Source organism: Polypterus senegalus, chromosome 6, assembly GCF_016835505.1.
Source record: "Polypterus senegalus isolate Bchr_013 chromosome 6, ASM1683550v1, whole genome shotgun sequence".
Classification (NCBI taxonomy): Eukaryota; Metazoa; Chordata; class Cladistia; order Polypteriformes; family Polypteridae; genus Polypterus; species Polypterus senegalus.
The window spans coordinates 63,125,555-63,144,484 of NC_053159.1; the positions used below are offsets into that span (position 1 = coordinate 63,125,555).

The following is an 18,930-nucleotide window of genomic DNA, read 5'->3' on the forward strand; positions in this document are numbered from 1 at the left end:
ATACAGAAATAAGACAACAAAATGAAATGGATAAAAGCAAATATTCTAATTACCCCACATATCACAATATAAACAAACAAAACGGATTCTTAAAATTTAAAAAACAAATTCCTTAACCAAAAACAGACATCCAAGACAAGAGGACTAAAAAGGAAGCCACATGAACTCACAGGGACTCCAGCAGGCACCCCCGAGAAGACACTATATAGTTCAGGAGGAGACAACAAGCCTAATGGTTCAAGGACCCCTTACTAAGTTATTACATAAATATGCTAGAATATGTGAAGTAAAGAAACATTGTCACATGCCTCCTGGTAGTCACAGTTTATAATGCATTTTATCAAAAAAGAATCAACATGTTTTTGCTCTCAGGAAGCAACAGTAGCCAAGTAGCCAAAGACAGAAGAGTGCAAACATCTGCAAATGGCTGCATACAGTTACTTGGTAAATCTATTAACTTGCACTCTCATTGTTCCTGTAAGAGAGCCAATAAAAGATAAATGATTAAAAGTAGAAGGCTCAGATGCACAACTGCACAAGAGGATAAGTACATCAGAGGCTGCAGTTTGTGAAACAGACACCCAAGAGCAGTGATTCTCAACTGGTGGGTCGCAAGCCTTTGCCTGGGCAAAAAAATGTTAAGAAAAAAATAAACTGAGTGTCGTCTGTTCACACTTATCAGTTGGTGGCGATAATGCGAGTTGACAACAGTCGTTTCACACCATAGCAAAAAGACCCGCAAACTTTGTTATATACTAATTGAATATGGTGAAAAGCAGGTACAACACAGAATATACTGTATTAGATATGGATTTTTCTCATATTGACAAAGGAGGACAAAAACCTCAGTGTGTTTTGTGCAGCAAGGTGTTGGCATGTGAAAGCATGAAGCCATCAAAACTGGAGCAGCATTTGGAAACAAAACACCGTTATCTCAAAGATAAACCTGTTGAGTACTTTAAGACAACTTCAAGACCTGAGGAAATCACAAAAGTGTCTTACTTCATGCTTGAAGCAAGAACCGGTACTCCGTGCATCTTACCTGGTGGCACATCGTATTGCCAAGTTAAAGAAGCCCCACACCATTGCAGAGGATCTCATCTTACCTGCAGCCATGGACATGGCCAGAGAGGTGTTGGATCAATCCGCAATGGTTAAACTAAAAACTATACCTCTGTCAAATGACACTATTAGTAGGCGAATTGAAGACATGTCGGATGACAGACCACAGCTCACATTAAGGCAAGTGGTCATTTTGCCTTACAAATGGACAAATTCACAGACATAAAGCAATTTTACTCGTTTATGCGAGACATGTGTGGGACGGGGACTTACAGGAACAATTTCTTTGCTCAAGAGAGCTCCCTACTACTACAACTGCAGAGGACATTTTCAGCTCTGTGGACTTGAATTTGTGTTCAGTGGGCCTAAGCTGGGACATGTGCGTTGGTATCACAACTGATGGCGCTGCCTCCATGACAGGAAAAAAACTTGGGTGTCATGAGGAGAATACTTGAGAAAGCTCCGAATGCAACTTGGAACTATTGTTTTTTACATTAGGTGGCCCTGGCGCAAAGGATATGGTACCAGTGCTTCATGGAACATTAAAAGATGTCATCCAAGTGGTAAACTACATTAAAAACGGAGTGCAAAGAACACCCGATGTTTTCAGAAACTGTGCCAAGATCTTGGTAGTGAGCACATACAGGTGTTGTATCATGCCAAGATACACTGGCTTTCGAGGGGAAAGGTACTGTCCTGTTTTTATGAACTACGAGCTGAAATTGCAGCTTTTCTTGCCCAGAACAATTTGTCTCTTGAAGACCGGTTTCGCAACAGTGTGTGGCTCGCACATGTTGCTTACCTTGTTGTGTTGTTTGTACAATTAAAACACATTAAATGAGTCTGTGCAGGGGAGGGGGCACAACATTTTTGAACAGTATGACAAATTAAATTTTTTTTTTGTTGTTTTTTTTTTTTTAAAAAAAGCAAGAACAGAAAGAAAAAGATCTTCTTCTGGGCAAGTCATGTTTCTAAAAACTGACTCGACATGTTCCCCAATGCCTGTCATGAGGAACAGCAACTGGACACGGAAGGAAAAAATGTAATGAGGAAAACGATTAAGACACATCTGAATAAACTTTGAGCGGTTTAATGACTACTATCCTGAGAAACAGAGGGATGATGACTGGATACGCGACCTATTTGTTATCGACATAGAAAGTGTCACGTTGCCAAGCAATGGAGAGAGTCAGCTGGTGGAGCCATCATGTGACCGCACACTAAAAAAGAAACTCATGGAGGTAAGCCTCTCCCAGTTCTGGTGCAGCACTGTGATGAGAGAGTATCTGTCTTGCCACTCAAGCAGTAAAAATACAGCTACCATTCAGCACTACCAATCCGAGCGTGGATTCTCAGCTCTGGTTCAGCTGAAGACAAAGCACAGAAAGAGACTGAACATTGAACATGACCTCAGAGTTGCTTTGTCTACTGTAACTCCAGACTTTGAGACTCTCGTCAGGAGCAAAAAACATGCCCAATTCTCCCATTAATTGCTCCAAACTCAGGTCTATAATGTCAGTGTTACACCTAAGGCGAGTGTTGCTTAATTTTCTTCAAAGCACAATGTTTTCACCATTTACATACTGATAAAGTAATCAGAAGAAAATTTAGTATACTTGAATCCTTTTGAACTTCACTTTGGTTAATTTCTCTTTTTTTTTTTTTTATAACAAACACTAATGAAGAAAATTAATATTTTCTATAGTGCAGTGTTGGTTATCATAGATTCAATGAGTGAGGATTCTCTGGTAAAACTACATAATGTTAGTTTTTTTGTAAATACTTCTCAGTAGTTACTGAAGACTTTTTAACAGTAGTACTGAAGAGTTTTGGTTTCAATTAAAAAGCTGCTAATTGAGTGTAAAAGGGAACATTTCCCTCTCTGGCATCGCCACTTGCTGGTCATTTTGGTTTATCATTAGGTTTATCAATTTGTGTTGCCATACTGTGATATTCTACTCTTCTATGTCAGGTTCAAACTGCACCATATTTTCATTCAATAAATTTGAGAAGTTGAAAACTTTGGGTTGCGGCTTGTCATTAATCTTTTCATGGGACAACACTGAAGATGACACTTTGATACAATGTAAAGTAGTCAGTGTACAGCTTGTATAACAGTGTACATTTGCTGTCCCCTCAAAATAACTCACACAGCCATTAATGTTTAAACCGTTAGCAACAAAAGTGAGTACACCCCTAAAATATTTACAAAAATGTGAGGGGTGTACTCACTTTTGTGAGATACTGTATCTAGGACACTGTGGGATTATCTATTTGTATTTCCCTAAACAATATTTCCTAACTGGACTGGCTAGATACTGTTGTCCACATCGGAATAGATTCAGTGGAGCGTATGGATTGAAGCATCATCTATATTTGTATAAGCCTGTTAGTCAAACCGCTTGTAGCTCAAGGTAGTCTTGAGGGGCAGCCGTTTGTTAATATGTGGTTATTAGATAATGGAAAAATGCAGGCTGTCAGAGTATGAATTAGGCCGACACATTTTAAACAGACCTTTTTGGTGGTGGTAATTTTGGTTAGATACCAAAAAACAGGGCAGGGACACTAAGGTGCAGAGTCAAGCCACTCATTTATTTCTGACCAATGTTTTGTCAGTTAGCATGCCTTCTGCATAAAAATAAAAACATTTAAAAAAAGTTCCAGTCTGTGATAATGTTGCTCCTGCAACCTTCTTCATAACCATCACATGCATAGTGTGATTGAAGCCTATATTGGAAATGTATGACAATAATTGACAGAGCTTATTTATTACTAAATACAGTAACCTGTACTATCATTTTCAAAATTCATAAATGATTCTTTGAGGAAGTTCATTTCTCATTAAGTGGCTATGCCCCATGACTATTTTGCACACACAATGTCTTTTCCAATTGTGGCTTCTCTGCAGATTTAGAAAAATGGTAATTATGTGCAGAACAGCCCCACAGACAGACAATATCACGAGTCCATTCAAACTGATAGTGTCGGGGCTACATCTGCCTATCAAGTACACATTGAAAAAGAAATTAATCTCTGGCCATATCAAGATCATCTTTACCAATCTGCTTCTAGTCAGTGATGTTCTTTATCCATCTCCAAACTTCAATCACACTTCTCTGCGATATCCCAGCATTTCCTTGGTAGAATTTCCCTCTAGTGCTGCTGCCAAGTCTTGACTGCTATAACTTGATCTCCTCTTTATCTTCACAGCTAAAGGCACTCCTCTTTATATTCATTACTTCCTTAGGGGCTGACAGTTTATTATGATGGTAAAAATTCATTGTCCTAGTGAGAACTACATTATTCAAGTTAAATTCTGTCTGTAATGCAGTATCCAAGGCCCTCAACATTCCCATTGTCTGTCTAACAGAACATCTCAGGTAGCGATTAAGACATGCTTAAAATCCTTTAGAAATTGCCAAGAAAGCACCAATGTTTTGTAAGAAGCTCATTGATCCAGGGCCACTATTTAACACCATTCCCTGGGTTTACTAGCTTAATATTTCAAGAATGTTGATTTTGTTTTGCTTTTTTTTTGTCACGCTTATAGTATTTATACTGTATTGGCAATAGATCTCAATTTTAATTCACATACACTGCTACTGGGGGCTTGTTTTGTTTTGGACGTGCTGTCTCTAGGTATGTCAGAGGACTGGGACTTTGTGAAGTGGGGTTCAGCCTCACATGGGGAGGCAAAGGGGGGGGGGGAAAAGAAGAGCAAGCTCTCTCTAATCTACCCTTTTAATCCTTATTATAATTACCAATGTAACAATAGACTGCATGACAATAACCCCTGGGAAAATTGGAAATTAAGGTCAAAGCTGTCTCACTTTTGATTAAGACTACAAAACATCAAAAATTCAGAATCAATGTCTCCAAGACGGGACAGTTAACTTTGTGAACTGGAATGTTAAAGGCCTGAATCACAAATTAAAAAGAAAGAAAGTATTCTCTCACCTAGCAAGTCTAAATGGTAAAATAGTACTTTTACAGGAGACCCACTTATTAAGCAAGGATCAGTTCCGGCTACAAAATGACTGGACAGGCCAAATGTTCCATTCCAGCTTTACAAAAAAAAAAACTAGGTGTGGGAATTCTTATACATAGAACAGTCTCATTTGTAGTATCAGATGTTGCATCTGATCCTGAAGGGAGATACAGTACATGGTTGTGATGGGTAATTTAATTGCAAAGTGATTGTGATGTTTATGCACCCACCCAATGTGGATGATAGGGAATTCATCCAAAATGTATTTGCATCCATTCCCAATGTGAGCACTCAAAATCATAATGGCTGGGAATTTTATTTGTGTTTTAAATCCAGACCTAGATGTCATCGCCCCTGTGACAGGAGACCGAACACTGCAAAGACAATTACACAATTTGTAACTGATCACAACTTATCAGACCCCTGTAGATTTCTAAAACCAAACTCAAGAACATATTTCTTCTACTCATCAGTGCATCATTGCTACTCAAGAATTGATTAGGTTTTTTTTTTTGTAGATAACCATTTCTTACCTACGATTAAATCCTGCAAGTACATTGCTATTATTTCCAACCATGCCCCTCTGATCTTGGGGATAAAATCATTATGTCCCAAATACTCATCTCTCAGATGGCTTCTTAACCCACTTTTATTAGCAGGCGAGAACTTTACAGAATTTATATCAAAACAAATCAGTTTTTTTTTCTAAAGACAAATATATCCCCCGAGGTCTAGGCAGCATTATCTTATCTTTCCCACAGAAATAAATTGGAAACCAAGCAGGTATCAAAGCTAACCAACAAAATTACTAGAATAGATCAAGAACATGCCAGGTGTCAAAGTGAGGCGCTTCATAGGAAAAGGCAAGCTCTGCATTCAGAACTCAACATCTTGACAACTAAAGAAACTAAACAACTCGTTTTTAAATCAAGACATCATTACTATGAATATGGAGAGAAAGCCAATAAGCTTTTAGCTCAACAAATCCACAAGCAAGAAGTTAGCAATGCAATCCCAGCAATTACCAACACAAATGGAGACAATCGTTGATCATAAAAATATAATGCACACATTTAGGAGACAACTATAAATCCTTATATTCTACCGAGTTTAAAGACGACAAGACACAATCTAATGCATTTCTGGATGCATTAGAGATACCACAATTAGATACTCTTAGTACAGAAGAATTGGATAAACCGTTGGCACTATCAGAATTATTAGATGGTATAAAGTAAATTTCAGAGTGGGAAAGCAACAGGCCCCAATGGCTACCCTGCCAAATTTTATTAGAAGTTCTCCACTCAGCTAGCACCCCTACTATTAGCAACATTCACAGAAGCTAGAGACAATAAAATTCTACCACCAAACTTTGTCAAGCATTAATCACCGTCTTTCCTAAGCAAAATAAGGACATATTACAATGTGCATCATACAGACCAATTTCACTTCTGAATAATGGATGTTAACATACTCTCCAAAGTCCTAGCTAGAAGGATGGAGAAAGTGCTGCCTTCAGTAATATTACAAGATCAAACTGGATTTACTAAAGGCCAACATTTAGCATCCAATCGTCGATGTCTGTTTAATGTAATATACTCGCCCGCAAAGTCAAACATCCCAGAGATTTCATTATCCTTGGATGCAGAAAAAGCGTTTAATTTGATTGAATGGAACTACCTTTTCACTACATTGGAGAAATTTGGGTTTGGCCCGAACATTTGTGCATGGATCAAACTACTGTATACCAATCCAGAAGCTTCAGTTTGTATTAACAACATTAATTCAGACTACTTTAAACTACAACGTGGTACACAAGGATGCCCCTTGTCACCACTACTTTTTGCAGTCACCATTGAGCCACTGGCAGTACACTGTCAAAATGCTTATCAGATAAAGGGGATTATCAGAGAAGGACTTGAACAGAAAATCTCTATATGCAGATTATTTGGTACTGTATATATCAGACCCACAAAATACTGTGCCTGCAGTCCCAACAGCACTAACAGAATTTCAAAAGATTTCTGGTCTCAGAATTAATTCAACTAAAAGTATACTCTTTCCACGTATCAAAAGAGTGACCCTACAAAGCCAATGGCAGAAGGTGGCATGGCTCTACCCAACTTTCAATTTTACTACTGGGCAGCAAACATACAACATTTAAAAACCTGGACATTGACACAAATAGATGAACATATACAGGCTTGGTCTACAATAGAAATAAAATCCTGCAGTTCTACTTTATATTCCTTGCTTTGTGCCCCAATAAATGCAAATTATCGCCAATATAATAACCCAATAGTGCTTCATTCACTCAGAATATGGAACCAATATAGGAAGCATTTTAAGATAGAGAATCTTTCATCGGTTTCACCTCTGCACGAGAACCACCTTTTTAAATCCTCGCAAACATATGCAGTTTTTAATGTCTGGAAAACATTTGTGATTAAATCACTTAGAGATCTGTACATAGACGTCGTCTTTGCTTCCTATGAACAATTACATTCTAAATTTAACTTTCCAGCAACACATTTCTTTCACTATCTTCAAATTAGAAACTTTGTTAAACAGAACCTGCTCAATTTTCCTCACCTCCCTATATGCTGGAAAATATATTGATCAGTTGCAAGGACTTAAATAACATCTCTGCAATATATAAAACCATTTTACAGTCCCTCCTTTTCAAAAATCCAAGAGGACAATGGGAAAAGGATCTCTCCCTCAACATAATAGGAAAAGGAGTGGAAGGTAACAATGCAGAGAATTCACTCGAGCTCCATATGCACAAAGCATACAATTATTCAGCTCAAAATTATATATTGAGCACATCTGTCTCTGATAAAATTGTCCAAAATGTTTACAGGGCAAGACCCAACCAGCGAACACTGCAATCAAGTTCCAGCCTCACAGAGCCGCATGTTTTGGGCCTGCACCAAACTAACATTATTCTGGGCTAAAATTTTTAGTGCCTTTCAGACAGCCTTGGTGTCCCAATCCCTCCTACCCCATTAACAGCGGTGTTTGGTGTTCTTCCAGATGGGTTTAAAGTGGAGAAGGACAAACTGATTGCATTCACTACACTATTGCCACACAGACTTACAGTGCATCCGGAAAGTATTCACAGCGCATCACTTTTTCCACATTTTGTTATGTTACAGCCTTATTCCAAAATTGATTAAATTCATTTTTTTTCCTCAGAATTCTACACACAACACCCCATAATGACAATGTGAAAAAAGCTTGAGGTTTTTGAAAATTTAATAAAAAAAAACGGAGAAATCGCATGTACGTAAGTATTCACAGCCTTTGCTCAATACTTTGTCGATGCACCTTTGGCAGCAATTACAGCCTCAAGTCTTTTTGAGTATGATGCCACAAGCTTGGCACACCTATCCTTGGCCAGTTTCGCCCATTCCTCTTTGCAGCACCTGTCAAGCTCCTTCATGTTGGATGGGAAGCGTCGGTGCACAGCCATTTTAAGATCTCTCCAGAGATATTCAATCAGATTCAAGTCTGGGCTCTGGCTGGGTCACTCAAGGACATTCACAGAGTTGTCCTGAAGCCACTCCTTTGATATCCTGGCTGTGTGCTTAGGGTCGTTGTCCTGCTGAAAGGTGAACCGTCGCCCCAGCCTGAGGTCAAGAGTGCTCTGGAGCAGGTTTTCATCCTGGATGTCTCTGTACATTGCTGCAGTCATTTTTCCCTTAATCCTGACTAGTCTCCCAGTTCCTGCTGCTGAAAAACATCCCCACAGCATGATGCTGCCACCACCATGCTTCACTGTAGGGATGATATTGGCCTGGTGATGAGTGGTGCCTGGTTTCCTCCAAAACGTGATGCCTGGCATTCACACCAAAGAGTTCAATCTCTCAAGTCAGAGAGTCCTTCAGGTGCCTTTTGGCAAACTCCAGACGGGCTGCCATGTGTCTTTTACTAAGGAGTGGCCTCCATCTGGCCACTCTACTATACAGGCCTGATTGGTGGATTGCTGCAGAGATGGTTGTCCTTCTGGAAGGTTCTCCTCTCTCCACAGAGGACCTCTGGAGCTCTGACAGAGTGACCATCGGGTTCTTGGTCACCTTCCTGACTAAGGCCCTTCTCCCCCGATCGCTCAGTTTAGATGGTCGGCCAGCTCTAGGAAGAGTCCTGGTGGTTTCGAAGTTCTTCCACTTACTTATGATGGAGGCCACTGTGCTCATTGGGACCTTCAAAGCAGCAGACATTTTTCTGTAACCTTCCCCAGATTTGTGCCTCGAGACAATCCTGTCTCGGAGGTCTACAGACAACTCCTTTGACTTCATGCTTGGTTTGTGCTCGGACATGAACTGTCAACTGTGGGACCTTATAAAATCATGTCCAATCAATTGAATTTACCACAGGTGGACTCCAATTAAACTGCAGAAACATCTCAAGGATGATCAGGGGAAACAGGATGCACCTGATCTCAATTTTGAGCTTCATGGCAAAGGTTGTGAATACTTATGTACATGTGCTTTCTCAATTTTTTTTTATTTTTAATAAATTTGCTAAAATCTCAAATAAACTTTTTTCACGTTGTCATTATGGGGTGTTGTGTGTAGAATTCTGAGGAAAAAAAATTAATTTTAATCCATTTTGGAATAAGGCTGTAACATAAAATGTGAAAAGTGATGCGCTGTGAATACTTTTCGGATGCACTGTAGTTTACTAAACTGGAAGAATCCCAACTCTCCTCTTTTAAGGTCAGTGGATAACTGATGTTTTATATTTGAAATTGGAAAAAAATCTAATTCTCACTTTGAGGATCTGTGCAGAAATTTTTCAAAATCTGGCAAGATCTAATTAACATTTTAGAACAAGCTTTTAAAACAATGAAGAAGCAGATTCTCTACCTATTTTTTTTCCTTCTCCATTCATCTATATTCACTTATTAATTTATTTACTTATTTTTACTAGGTTTAAGTTTTATTCTGCTGACCATGCCCTCTCAGTGATGCAGGTTGATTTGTTTTCAATCCTATTCTTGTAAAATTGATCTATTTGTATGGAATGTTGTGTGATTTCAATAAAATCAATTTATATAAAAAAAGAAGCTCATTAATAACTGAAAATACTGCCACCATTAAATCTTTGGAGGATGGAACATGACCAAAAAATGACAGTGCAGTCTTGAAAGTATCACCTTTAAAAATGCCACAAGAGTATTCACATATTTGTTGTTTACATAAACAGCAAACACCCACCACCTTCCACTCTCTCATGTCTACGCACCTAATGTGAAATCTGTCCAGTGTCACTGGAATCAGGTTTCTGTAGGGCACAAGACTACAATATGGGCAAATGGATGTACAGTAAATGAGGAACCTTTCACACTCTACTACTGAAATAAACATTTCCAGCAAACAGTTTTGACCAGTTGTCCTAGCTCTATCTGCTACAGATACATGTAAACTTTAAAGAAAGCAGAAAGAAAAAAAGTAGGTGTCCTACCTTTGTGGCAGTGTCCTCAGTCCCTTCAAAGTTGCAACAAGTCTTCCCATCTGCTGAATCACTTTCAGCATTGCTATAGCAGAATCACATTTGGCATCAAATTACCTGCAAGTACAGCACTGAATCATCTGGTCCTGCCCACTCCCTAAGAACGGAGTCACAGAGACAAACAACTTGGAATATTCACATCACTCAGCATTGTGTTACCTAGAAACTCATTTTTTCCAATTTCTGTCAAGTAGTCCTAAACGCCCGATTAAACAAGGAAGTTGGAAAAAAGCTGCTTTTAATGGTCTTGACATAGTCATTCACCTGTCCTAAAATAATGGTGCCTTCAGATGTCATTTTGGATGTCATAACCAATAGTGATGAGAATCCTGATAGAGCCTTGGGGTTGGAGGGGTGGGAGATGAATAAATAAATAAATGGGGGAAAAAAGGTGGCAATGGACAGTTAAAGGCTCAACAAAGTTTTTCCTAACAAACAACACGCCCTGCCAGTGCACTTAAATGTACTTGATGGTCCAGAGCCGCTATAAATACACACACCCAGATGATGGAGGGTGGGATGTGGCCTAGAGTGCAATATTTCCAAGACAGACAGATAACAGACAACCCAGAACTTACCAGGAATGCCTTGAGACAGCAAGGTAGGAGGGCAAGGGAGGCATGGAGTAAGGATAAATGACCCCTGGACCTTAAGTTGGCAACACACAATAGCAGGCAGAGAGGACCATGGCTTATTTGCATTAGGTAAGCTGGAATGGAGATCATTTTGAGATGGAAAGGATCAGGACGTGAAACTACTATGCATGGAAAGCTAAATTCAGTTCCCTGGAAGCTAACAAGGGTTGGAAACCAGAAAACCTAGTAAAGCCAGCAAACTATATCAAATTTGGAAAAAGCTTTTTTGCCAGAAAAAAGCCAAGTAGAATTCTGCAATTAGACTAACAAAGAGGAGATCCCTAACCAAAATAAATATGAGCAAACCCAGCAATAGGTTTTCGGTTAGCATCCAAAAGCAAGGGATATTTTAAATGGAGCACTTCCATCTTAAATTGAGGACATGAGATAATGTCACCTTGTCACATTAATGTCAGTAACATGGTAGCAACCAATCTAATAAGCACAATATGGCCACATATGGCAAAATGTTGATGCAAATGGCAAAAAAGCTCCCAAGAGAGTTCTTGGAATGACTGTCATGACGAAAAAAAACAAGTAAATAATGAAAAAAATGAATAATTAAAAGTGATACATGAAAAATATGGAACTTGTGGAAATTCTTAACCTTTTTTGCATTTTTGAGGCAACAAAAGACTCCGGAGTGTAGGAACACTAAAGGGGCTGCTACACTGGTGTACTGGTTACAAAAGTTGGATTACCCCAATACCAAAAGTAAAGTCAGGAGGTTTTAAAGCCAGTTGCTCTGCAAGTTGAGTCAGCGAACGAGTGGACACAAGGGTTCAAATGATGGGTAAATGTCAGTACATTGGCAGGACAGGTGTAGGAATGCTCTGTGCAAGACACCGTGACTGACAACTATTTGGAGAGCACCAGGAAGGCAGCTCATTTACTCAGTTTTACTGTTCATTTTCTACTTTTGTATTATCTATTTATTTTATTTTTAAACACCCCCCCAATTGCTTTTGAACAGTATATTTTGGCATTCCATCATCATTATGGGCAGCACTGCCCCTGTGAACCTAACCCCCAAAACCACAAAATTTTATATTAAGTGTTCCCTGAAAAGTAAAAAATTTGTCTCATGTATTGTACTGTATGATCAATCTTGCAGTTATCTTTTATTTGATAGGGAAAGGTTAAAGAAAATAATGACTCATTAACCTACTATTAAACTCTAGCCAGTGGTTTATTTTCTGCAGTGTTAGTGTTACTATTATTTTTCTTATATTCTTAAACTGGGCTTCTTTCATTAGGTGCTTCCTAACACATTGTTTCAAAGTAGCTGACAAGCATGGATGGAAGTACTTTACATTGCTGCACTCAAAAATACCCAGTGGCAAATTCAATGAGTGGTTTGTTTGCTAAAGTTGTATGCAAACACAAAAAAAAGAAAGTCCTTGCACGCATGCGCGCACGCACGCACACACACACACCACACACACACACACACACGCACACACACGCACACACACGCACACACACGCACACACACGCACACACACGCACACACAGAGAGTCACGTCCTCAGTACTCAGTGGGTGAGTGTGAGATACTCGGTAGATGCAAAATGGTAAAGGGGCAAAATAATTCCACTGTATCACACAAGAAAGGAAAGCCCTAGACACTGTCAAGACAACTTCAGGGCTCGCGTAGATATAATTCCACTCTGAGTCAAGGTTTGGCGCTGTCCCCTAATGCTTCTCCTCTTTTACCATCAGACCAGAATACTTATGGTGCAAGGAAGCCCAATGTCACTTCCAATATGGTCACCCTGAACCTGCCTCTTCTTGGTGGAACTGCTTAGAGCCACCACCACTTCCTTATTATGTACTGGTTAACAGGACTTGTGTGTGAGAAGACTGTTAGACATTTTTTTGTTTTCCCAAAGAATTATGGGTTCACTTTCGGATGTCCCACTTCAGCTTGTCTTGTGCATTCTTTTTACGTAAAGATAGAGGAGTCCTTATTGAGTCATTTAGGTCTTGTGCAAAAAAAAAACCAAAAAAAAAAAACACTAGGCTGCATCCATTAGCTCAGGTAAAGTCAAATCAAAAATCAAAAAGTCATAAACATGGACGACTGACACACATAAGGAAGAGGTAATTAAGAAAAACAATGATACAGGCAAGACCTTGAAGGATTCAGACCTTTAAAGTCATCACTTCATTATTAATTTTTTTTTTTTTTTTAAATTAAGTATATTGTAGCAATCAGAATTTTAATGCAATGAACCATGTGTCAGTCTCCAACAGCAAGTTTGTCTTTTTAAACCACTGAGGTACAAAGTGTTCCTAGCAACAACAAAAGCAAATGAAAGGACAGGTGGCTAATCAAAATTCCATATTCACCTGTTTAACAGAATAAATAAAGCCACAGTCTGCTGTAAAGGCTGTCAGCTTTGAACAGTCGACACACTGCCTTAAAGGCTGCACATGAGCCTGTCAGAAAGAAAGATGAAGCAACAAATGGAATACTTTGATGGACAAGTGTTGAAAAACTCGTTCGGAGACCACCAATTAAAACAGCCATTTATCAGCAGCACTTGGTCTTTTCAGCATCTTGTCTCGATGGAACTGCATATCTGTCAGCAATGGAACACTCATGTTTTGTGATTCAGGTAAGCCTGTTCAATGTTTACCTACATTACAGAACTTGCACAAAATTACTATGATCTACCTCAGAGTTCTGGCTGCTGGTCGATATAAACTGAAATCAAACACTGCACATAAAAATTAACATTAATTTAATAATTCAACAATCACTGAATGACAAAGCACATTTGATCAAAGCTAAACTTTATATTCTGTAGAAAATCATATATACAAAATCATGTCCAGAAAGCATGACATGGCAAATATACTGTCTTATACCTCCAAGTACACCACCTAATTAATGGGACAAAATAAATAAAGTACTAAAAGGCAAGTTAAAAAAAAGAAACAAATTACCGCATTTAAAACTGAAATCCTCATTAAGAATAAACAGACTGAGAGGAAGCTTATCACTTTGCACTGGCCAATTCTTTTTCACAGCTAAACCCATCACATCACCACATGCAAATGTACAGCTCAGAACTAAAACAAGCACTGAATGAAGTGGTGCTGACCCCATTCACTCATATTTTAAAAAACTTTTCCAGTATGCAAGGAGAAAACAAATTAATATTTATTAATATTTCAATCTCCTACAGTCAAAACAATTATTTCCATTTGCTTAGCAGACACTTTTAAATCAAAGTGACTTACAAAAGAGGTCAACATAATCAAGTGAACATCAGTCTGGGGGACTGTTTAGTACAACTGTTATAGGACTATGGTACAAAATTGATTACCACAAGTGAAGAACTCAGAACAACATACAATCTGGTTATAACTCCTAGGTTATAAAACCTAATAGCTATTATCAGAAACAGAAATCTACCAATCAATAAAAGTCTTCAAACATTTTTTAAAGCACAGTGAGAAAGTCCAAATTTCAAATTGATGTGAGCATTATCAGACATTATTTAACAGCAGACCCATGTGGTCAAGAATCAGCATAGAACCTCTTAAGTGTCATGTCATTTTCTATCCTGCTTAATCCAGACCAGGGTCACGGGTGCCAATCCATCACAGGGCAAATACACAGACCAATTTAGTCTTTAAAATTCATCTAACTTGCATGGACTGTGGACTTTGGGAGGAAACCAGAGCACCCAGTGGAAACCCATATAGACACGGGGAGAACATGCAAAGTCCATGCAGAAAGGACCCAGGACATGAACCACTGCGCCACTCCCTCAAAAGTGTCTCCTTATATACAGGTGCTGATCCATTGACTGCTCTGTAGGCAAGTATTAAGGATTTGAACTTAATATATGTTCTGCTACAGGAAGTGTAATGATTTGAAGAATTTTTAAAATATTGCACATATATAATAGATGAAGATCAAAAAGTATGAAAGCATTTCATTTTATTACACACTGAATAATAAAAATAATTTATACTAATAAAAGGCAAAGCCCTCACTGACTCACTCACTCACTGACTCATCACTAATTCTCCAACTTCCCATGTAGGTAGAAGGCTGAAATTTGGCAGGCTCATTCCTTACAGCTTACTTACAAAAGTTGGACAGGTTTCATTTCGAAATTCTACATGTAATGGTCATAACTGGAACCTATTTTTTCGTCCATATACTATAATAGACTTCTGCTCGATGCCCGTGGGAGGTGGAGTTACACCTCCCACATAAATTTAGTGCCTGCCCATATAAGGCCATCTGTCAGCGGCAATCCAATAGAAACACTGCCGCTAAATATTCACAGGTGAAGGACTGTGCTTATGCAGACGAAGATGAGAGGGTCAGGGTGGTGTTTGGCACAAACTCAGCGAAACTGCAAGAGAAACTTTTAAGTGCCGGGTGTTAGCTAACATTAAATGCAGCCGTGGACATAACACGAGATGGCACCAGCACAGCTGGGAAACTTTGATGCATGTACACCGAGCAGCTCACGTGAACTGACGCAGTGCACAGACAAAAAGCAACAGTTCCAAAGAGTGCTGAACAAAAACAGAATTATACAATTGAGAAGGCAGCAAAAAAATATGAAGCGTGTGTTTCATACAAGCATATTCATAAGTGCAGCTACTGTAGAAACAAAGTACACAGTGGAAAAAGTCAATGACCCGCTAAAGGAAGACAGTGTAAAAAAAAACCTGTGCATGCAGTGTGTCACGTCTCAGATAGAGGAAGACGAGCTGTTTATTGATGCAGTAAGAAACGAATCGATGAATGAAACCCGTTATCTTTACAACGATTGACAAACACGGAATGTAACTTGAACACAACACATCGTACAAATACGAACCTGATTGAAAGAAATAATGATAATCAAATTCTTGATGACAGCAACACTCATAACACTCACAAAACAATTACTGTATATTGACAACTAGCAAAACACCCACGCTTCGCAGCAGCGAAGTACTGCATTAAAATTTTTATTAAGAAGAAAATTAAACCTTTTTAAACTGAAGGAAAATATGCCAATAAATTAATTGTTAAGGATCTCTTTGTATACCATGTTGTCAGTTCGGCCCTCCGGTTGTAACATGACCAAGCTGTGTGCTGAGCTTACTCCTTAATCGGTTTCAGTTTCATGGGTTGTTTCAATTACGACAGTATTTGCAGGATTTGTTGTGTTGAAGTGACATTCGGCATCTGTCAAGCGTTGTAAGCACACAATCGGTTTCATCGATAAAATCACATCCAGCTTTTGAGAGTTTAAACATTCATAAACATCAAAGTGTCCACTACTGAAATCGTCACCTGTGAATCTAAGATGTTTAAGAGGCATTGGCAGTTGTCGAAAGGTGTAAAATATTTGGCCATTTCAGTACACTTGAAAGCGACAACCGAACAATTCAGCGGCAGCCATCAACTCACAAGCAGAACCATAGGGCTTAAGCATTTCACTCTTCTAGTGCTCCTGTGTAGTATAATTATCTCCTGTACCGTCATCAGTCCACACCTTGAACCTGTCCCAGTCATTCAATATATAAGACACAATGTTCCTCCGCATATCAAGAGTGAGCCTGATATGGCAGTGCAATATGTAACAAAGAGAATGGAAAAAGTAGGTCCATCTCCGGGCATGGAAACCACTCCGTAAGTGACAGTTCTTTGATCGATAGTGATCACCTCGATAGACATGGTAATGGGTGTTGGAATGATAAAGGAAATGGGGACCTGAGAAATGTAAAGTAAGTCTAAAATACCTATACAATAACTATAATTGTAATAAACAAACAATAAAACAGCAGAGAAGCCGTGGATTAAACAAAAAGACTGTAGTTATCAGTAGGGAGACGTGAATCCCGTGGCGAAGCAAGGAAGGGAACGTAGAGACCGGAGCGACGGACGACCTTATTATATATTCAGGCAGCCAACAACGTGGGAGGCGTTGGGATGTGGGAACCCAATGCCACCTCACACGGTGGCCGAGGTGCAGGCTATGGACGTATATATGTACGTAAGTAGGATTCAGTTAGCGTTGGGAACCCGTGTACCAAATTTCTTGAAGATGGGCCCATAAGTAACAAAGACTGTTGAAAAGTTCAATATGGCAGCCAACAGTGGCATCATACCACCGAAATAAGTACGTACAATGGTTTCAGTTAGTGCAGGGAAGCCACCTACCAAATTTCAAGAAGATGGGGCCATAAATAAAGTTCAACATGGCGGACGTTGTTGACCGTTACGCGTAAAATTTCGAAATGAAACCTGCTAAACTTTTGTAAGTAAGCTGTAAGGAATGAGCCTGCCAAATTTCAGCCTTCTACCTACATGGGAAGTTGAAGAATTAGGGACGTTGGAAAGTTCAATATGGCGGCCGACAGTGGCATCATACCACCGAAATAAGTAAGTACATCGGTTTCGGTTAGCGCAGGGAAGCCGCCTACCAAATTTCGTGAAGATGGGGCCATAAATAAGAAAGTTCAACATGGCGGACATTGTCGACTGTTATGACCGTTACGTGTAGAATTGCGAAATGAAACCTGCTTAACTTTTGTAAGTAAGCTGTAAGGAATAAGCCTGTCAAATTTCAGCTTTCTACTTACATGGGAAGTTGGAGAATTAGTGATGAGTGAGGGCTTTGCCTTTTATTAGTATAGATCATGTTACGTTATTTTTAAAATGTTCCCTTTTCTTTTTCATAACTTCTTTAACACAGTACTTCTCCGCTGCGAAGCAGAGAGGGAGGGAGAGAGAGAGAGAGAGACCGATCTACATACTCTCAAATAGACAAACCACACGCCATGGCGCAATGGTAGAGGCTTCGCCTGCACTGAGTATGTACGCGCGCTTCCTGATTCATTTTACCCTCGCATCCCCTTGGTTTGAGATGTATGAAAAAATATGCGGTTAACGCAGAAAGACAGATCACCAATTGAAGCTTTATGAATAATGGATACTTTACTCACCATCAATGATTATTTTGGTAAAGCCATACTCAGTGTATTCATTAGATGAACGGTAAAAAAGTAAGAGCCAGGGGAGGGTGACTTATTGAGGCACGCAGGCAAAACCACAATAGCACGCGGGCTCGATGCGTCGGTGCGCGTCAACTCGATCTGAATTGCGCAATCACATTCAAAAAAATATATCTTTTCAAGTTCTATTTAGTCAACACAAATATCTTTGGTTGGAATGCAAGGCGAATTTACTCTTTACATTTGTATGGTGAAGAAAAATTAATGCAATGATGCCTACATTTAACTTGCATTCCTACCAAAGATATTTCTGTTGACTAAATAAAAATTCCTTCTATTTAAAATTTAAATAGAACTTGAACAGATACGATAGTTCATAATATCCACGCAGACTTGCACGTAAGAGCGGGAGTCATCCGTTTTAACAAAAAGCGTATTGCACTGATATGAAATAGTCTGCCCATTTAATTATTTAGGAATGGATAAATAAAGATTTTGTACAAATAATGTTTTTCATTTTTCTTCCTTGATGGATTCTGGCACCCCCAGAAACAGTTGCTTGCACCCCAAAGAGTGAGTGAGTGTGTGTGTTTATATATATATATATATATATATATGTGGATGTATGGAGATATCTCTATATCTCTCTCTATATGACAGCAACACTCATCATGCACAACAGTGACAAAACAATTACATTGACAATAATGTTACGTTATTTTCAAAATGTTTCCTTTTCTTTTTCATTACT

The 18,930-nt window shown here is 39.0% G+C and overlaps 1 protein-coding gene across 3 annotated transcripts in view; it reads right to left on the minus strand.

Annotated features, from left to right (window-relative positions):
- Positions 1-18,930, minus strand: part of acot7 (acyl-CoA thioesterase 7) — a 238,928-nt gene that overhangs the window by 203,144 nt on the left and 16,854 nt on the right. Inside the window, exon 1 of one of the 3 annotated variants that reach the window (XM_039756121.1) lies at positions 10,520-10,625. The exons of the other annotated variants lie outside the window; for them this stretch is intronic. Coding sequence (XP_039612055.1) covers positions 10,520-10,590 — 71 coding nt within the window. The 5' untranslated portion in view covers positions 10,591-10,625. Of the gene's footprint in view, positions 1-10,519; positions 10,626-18,930 lie in introns of those variants that run through there. 3 annotated transcript variants of the gene reach the window in all.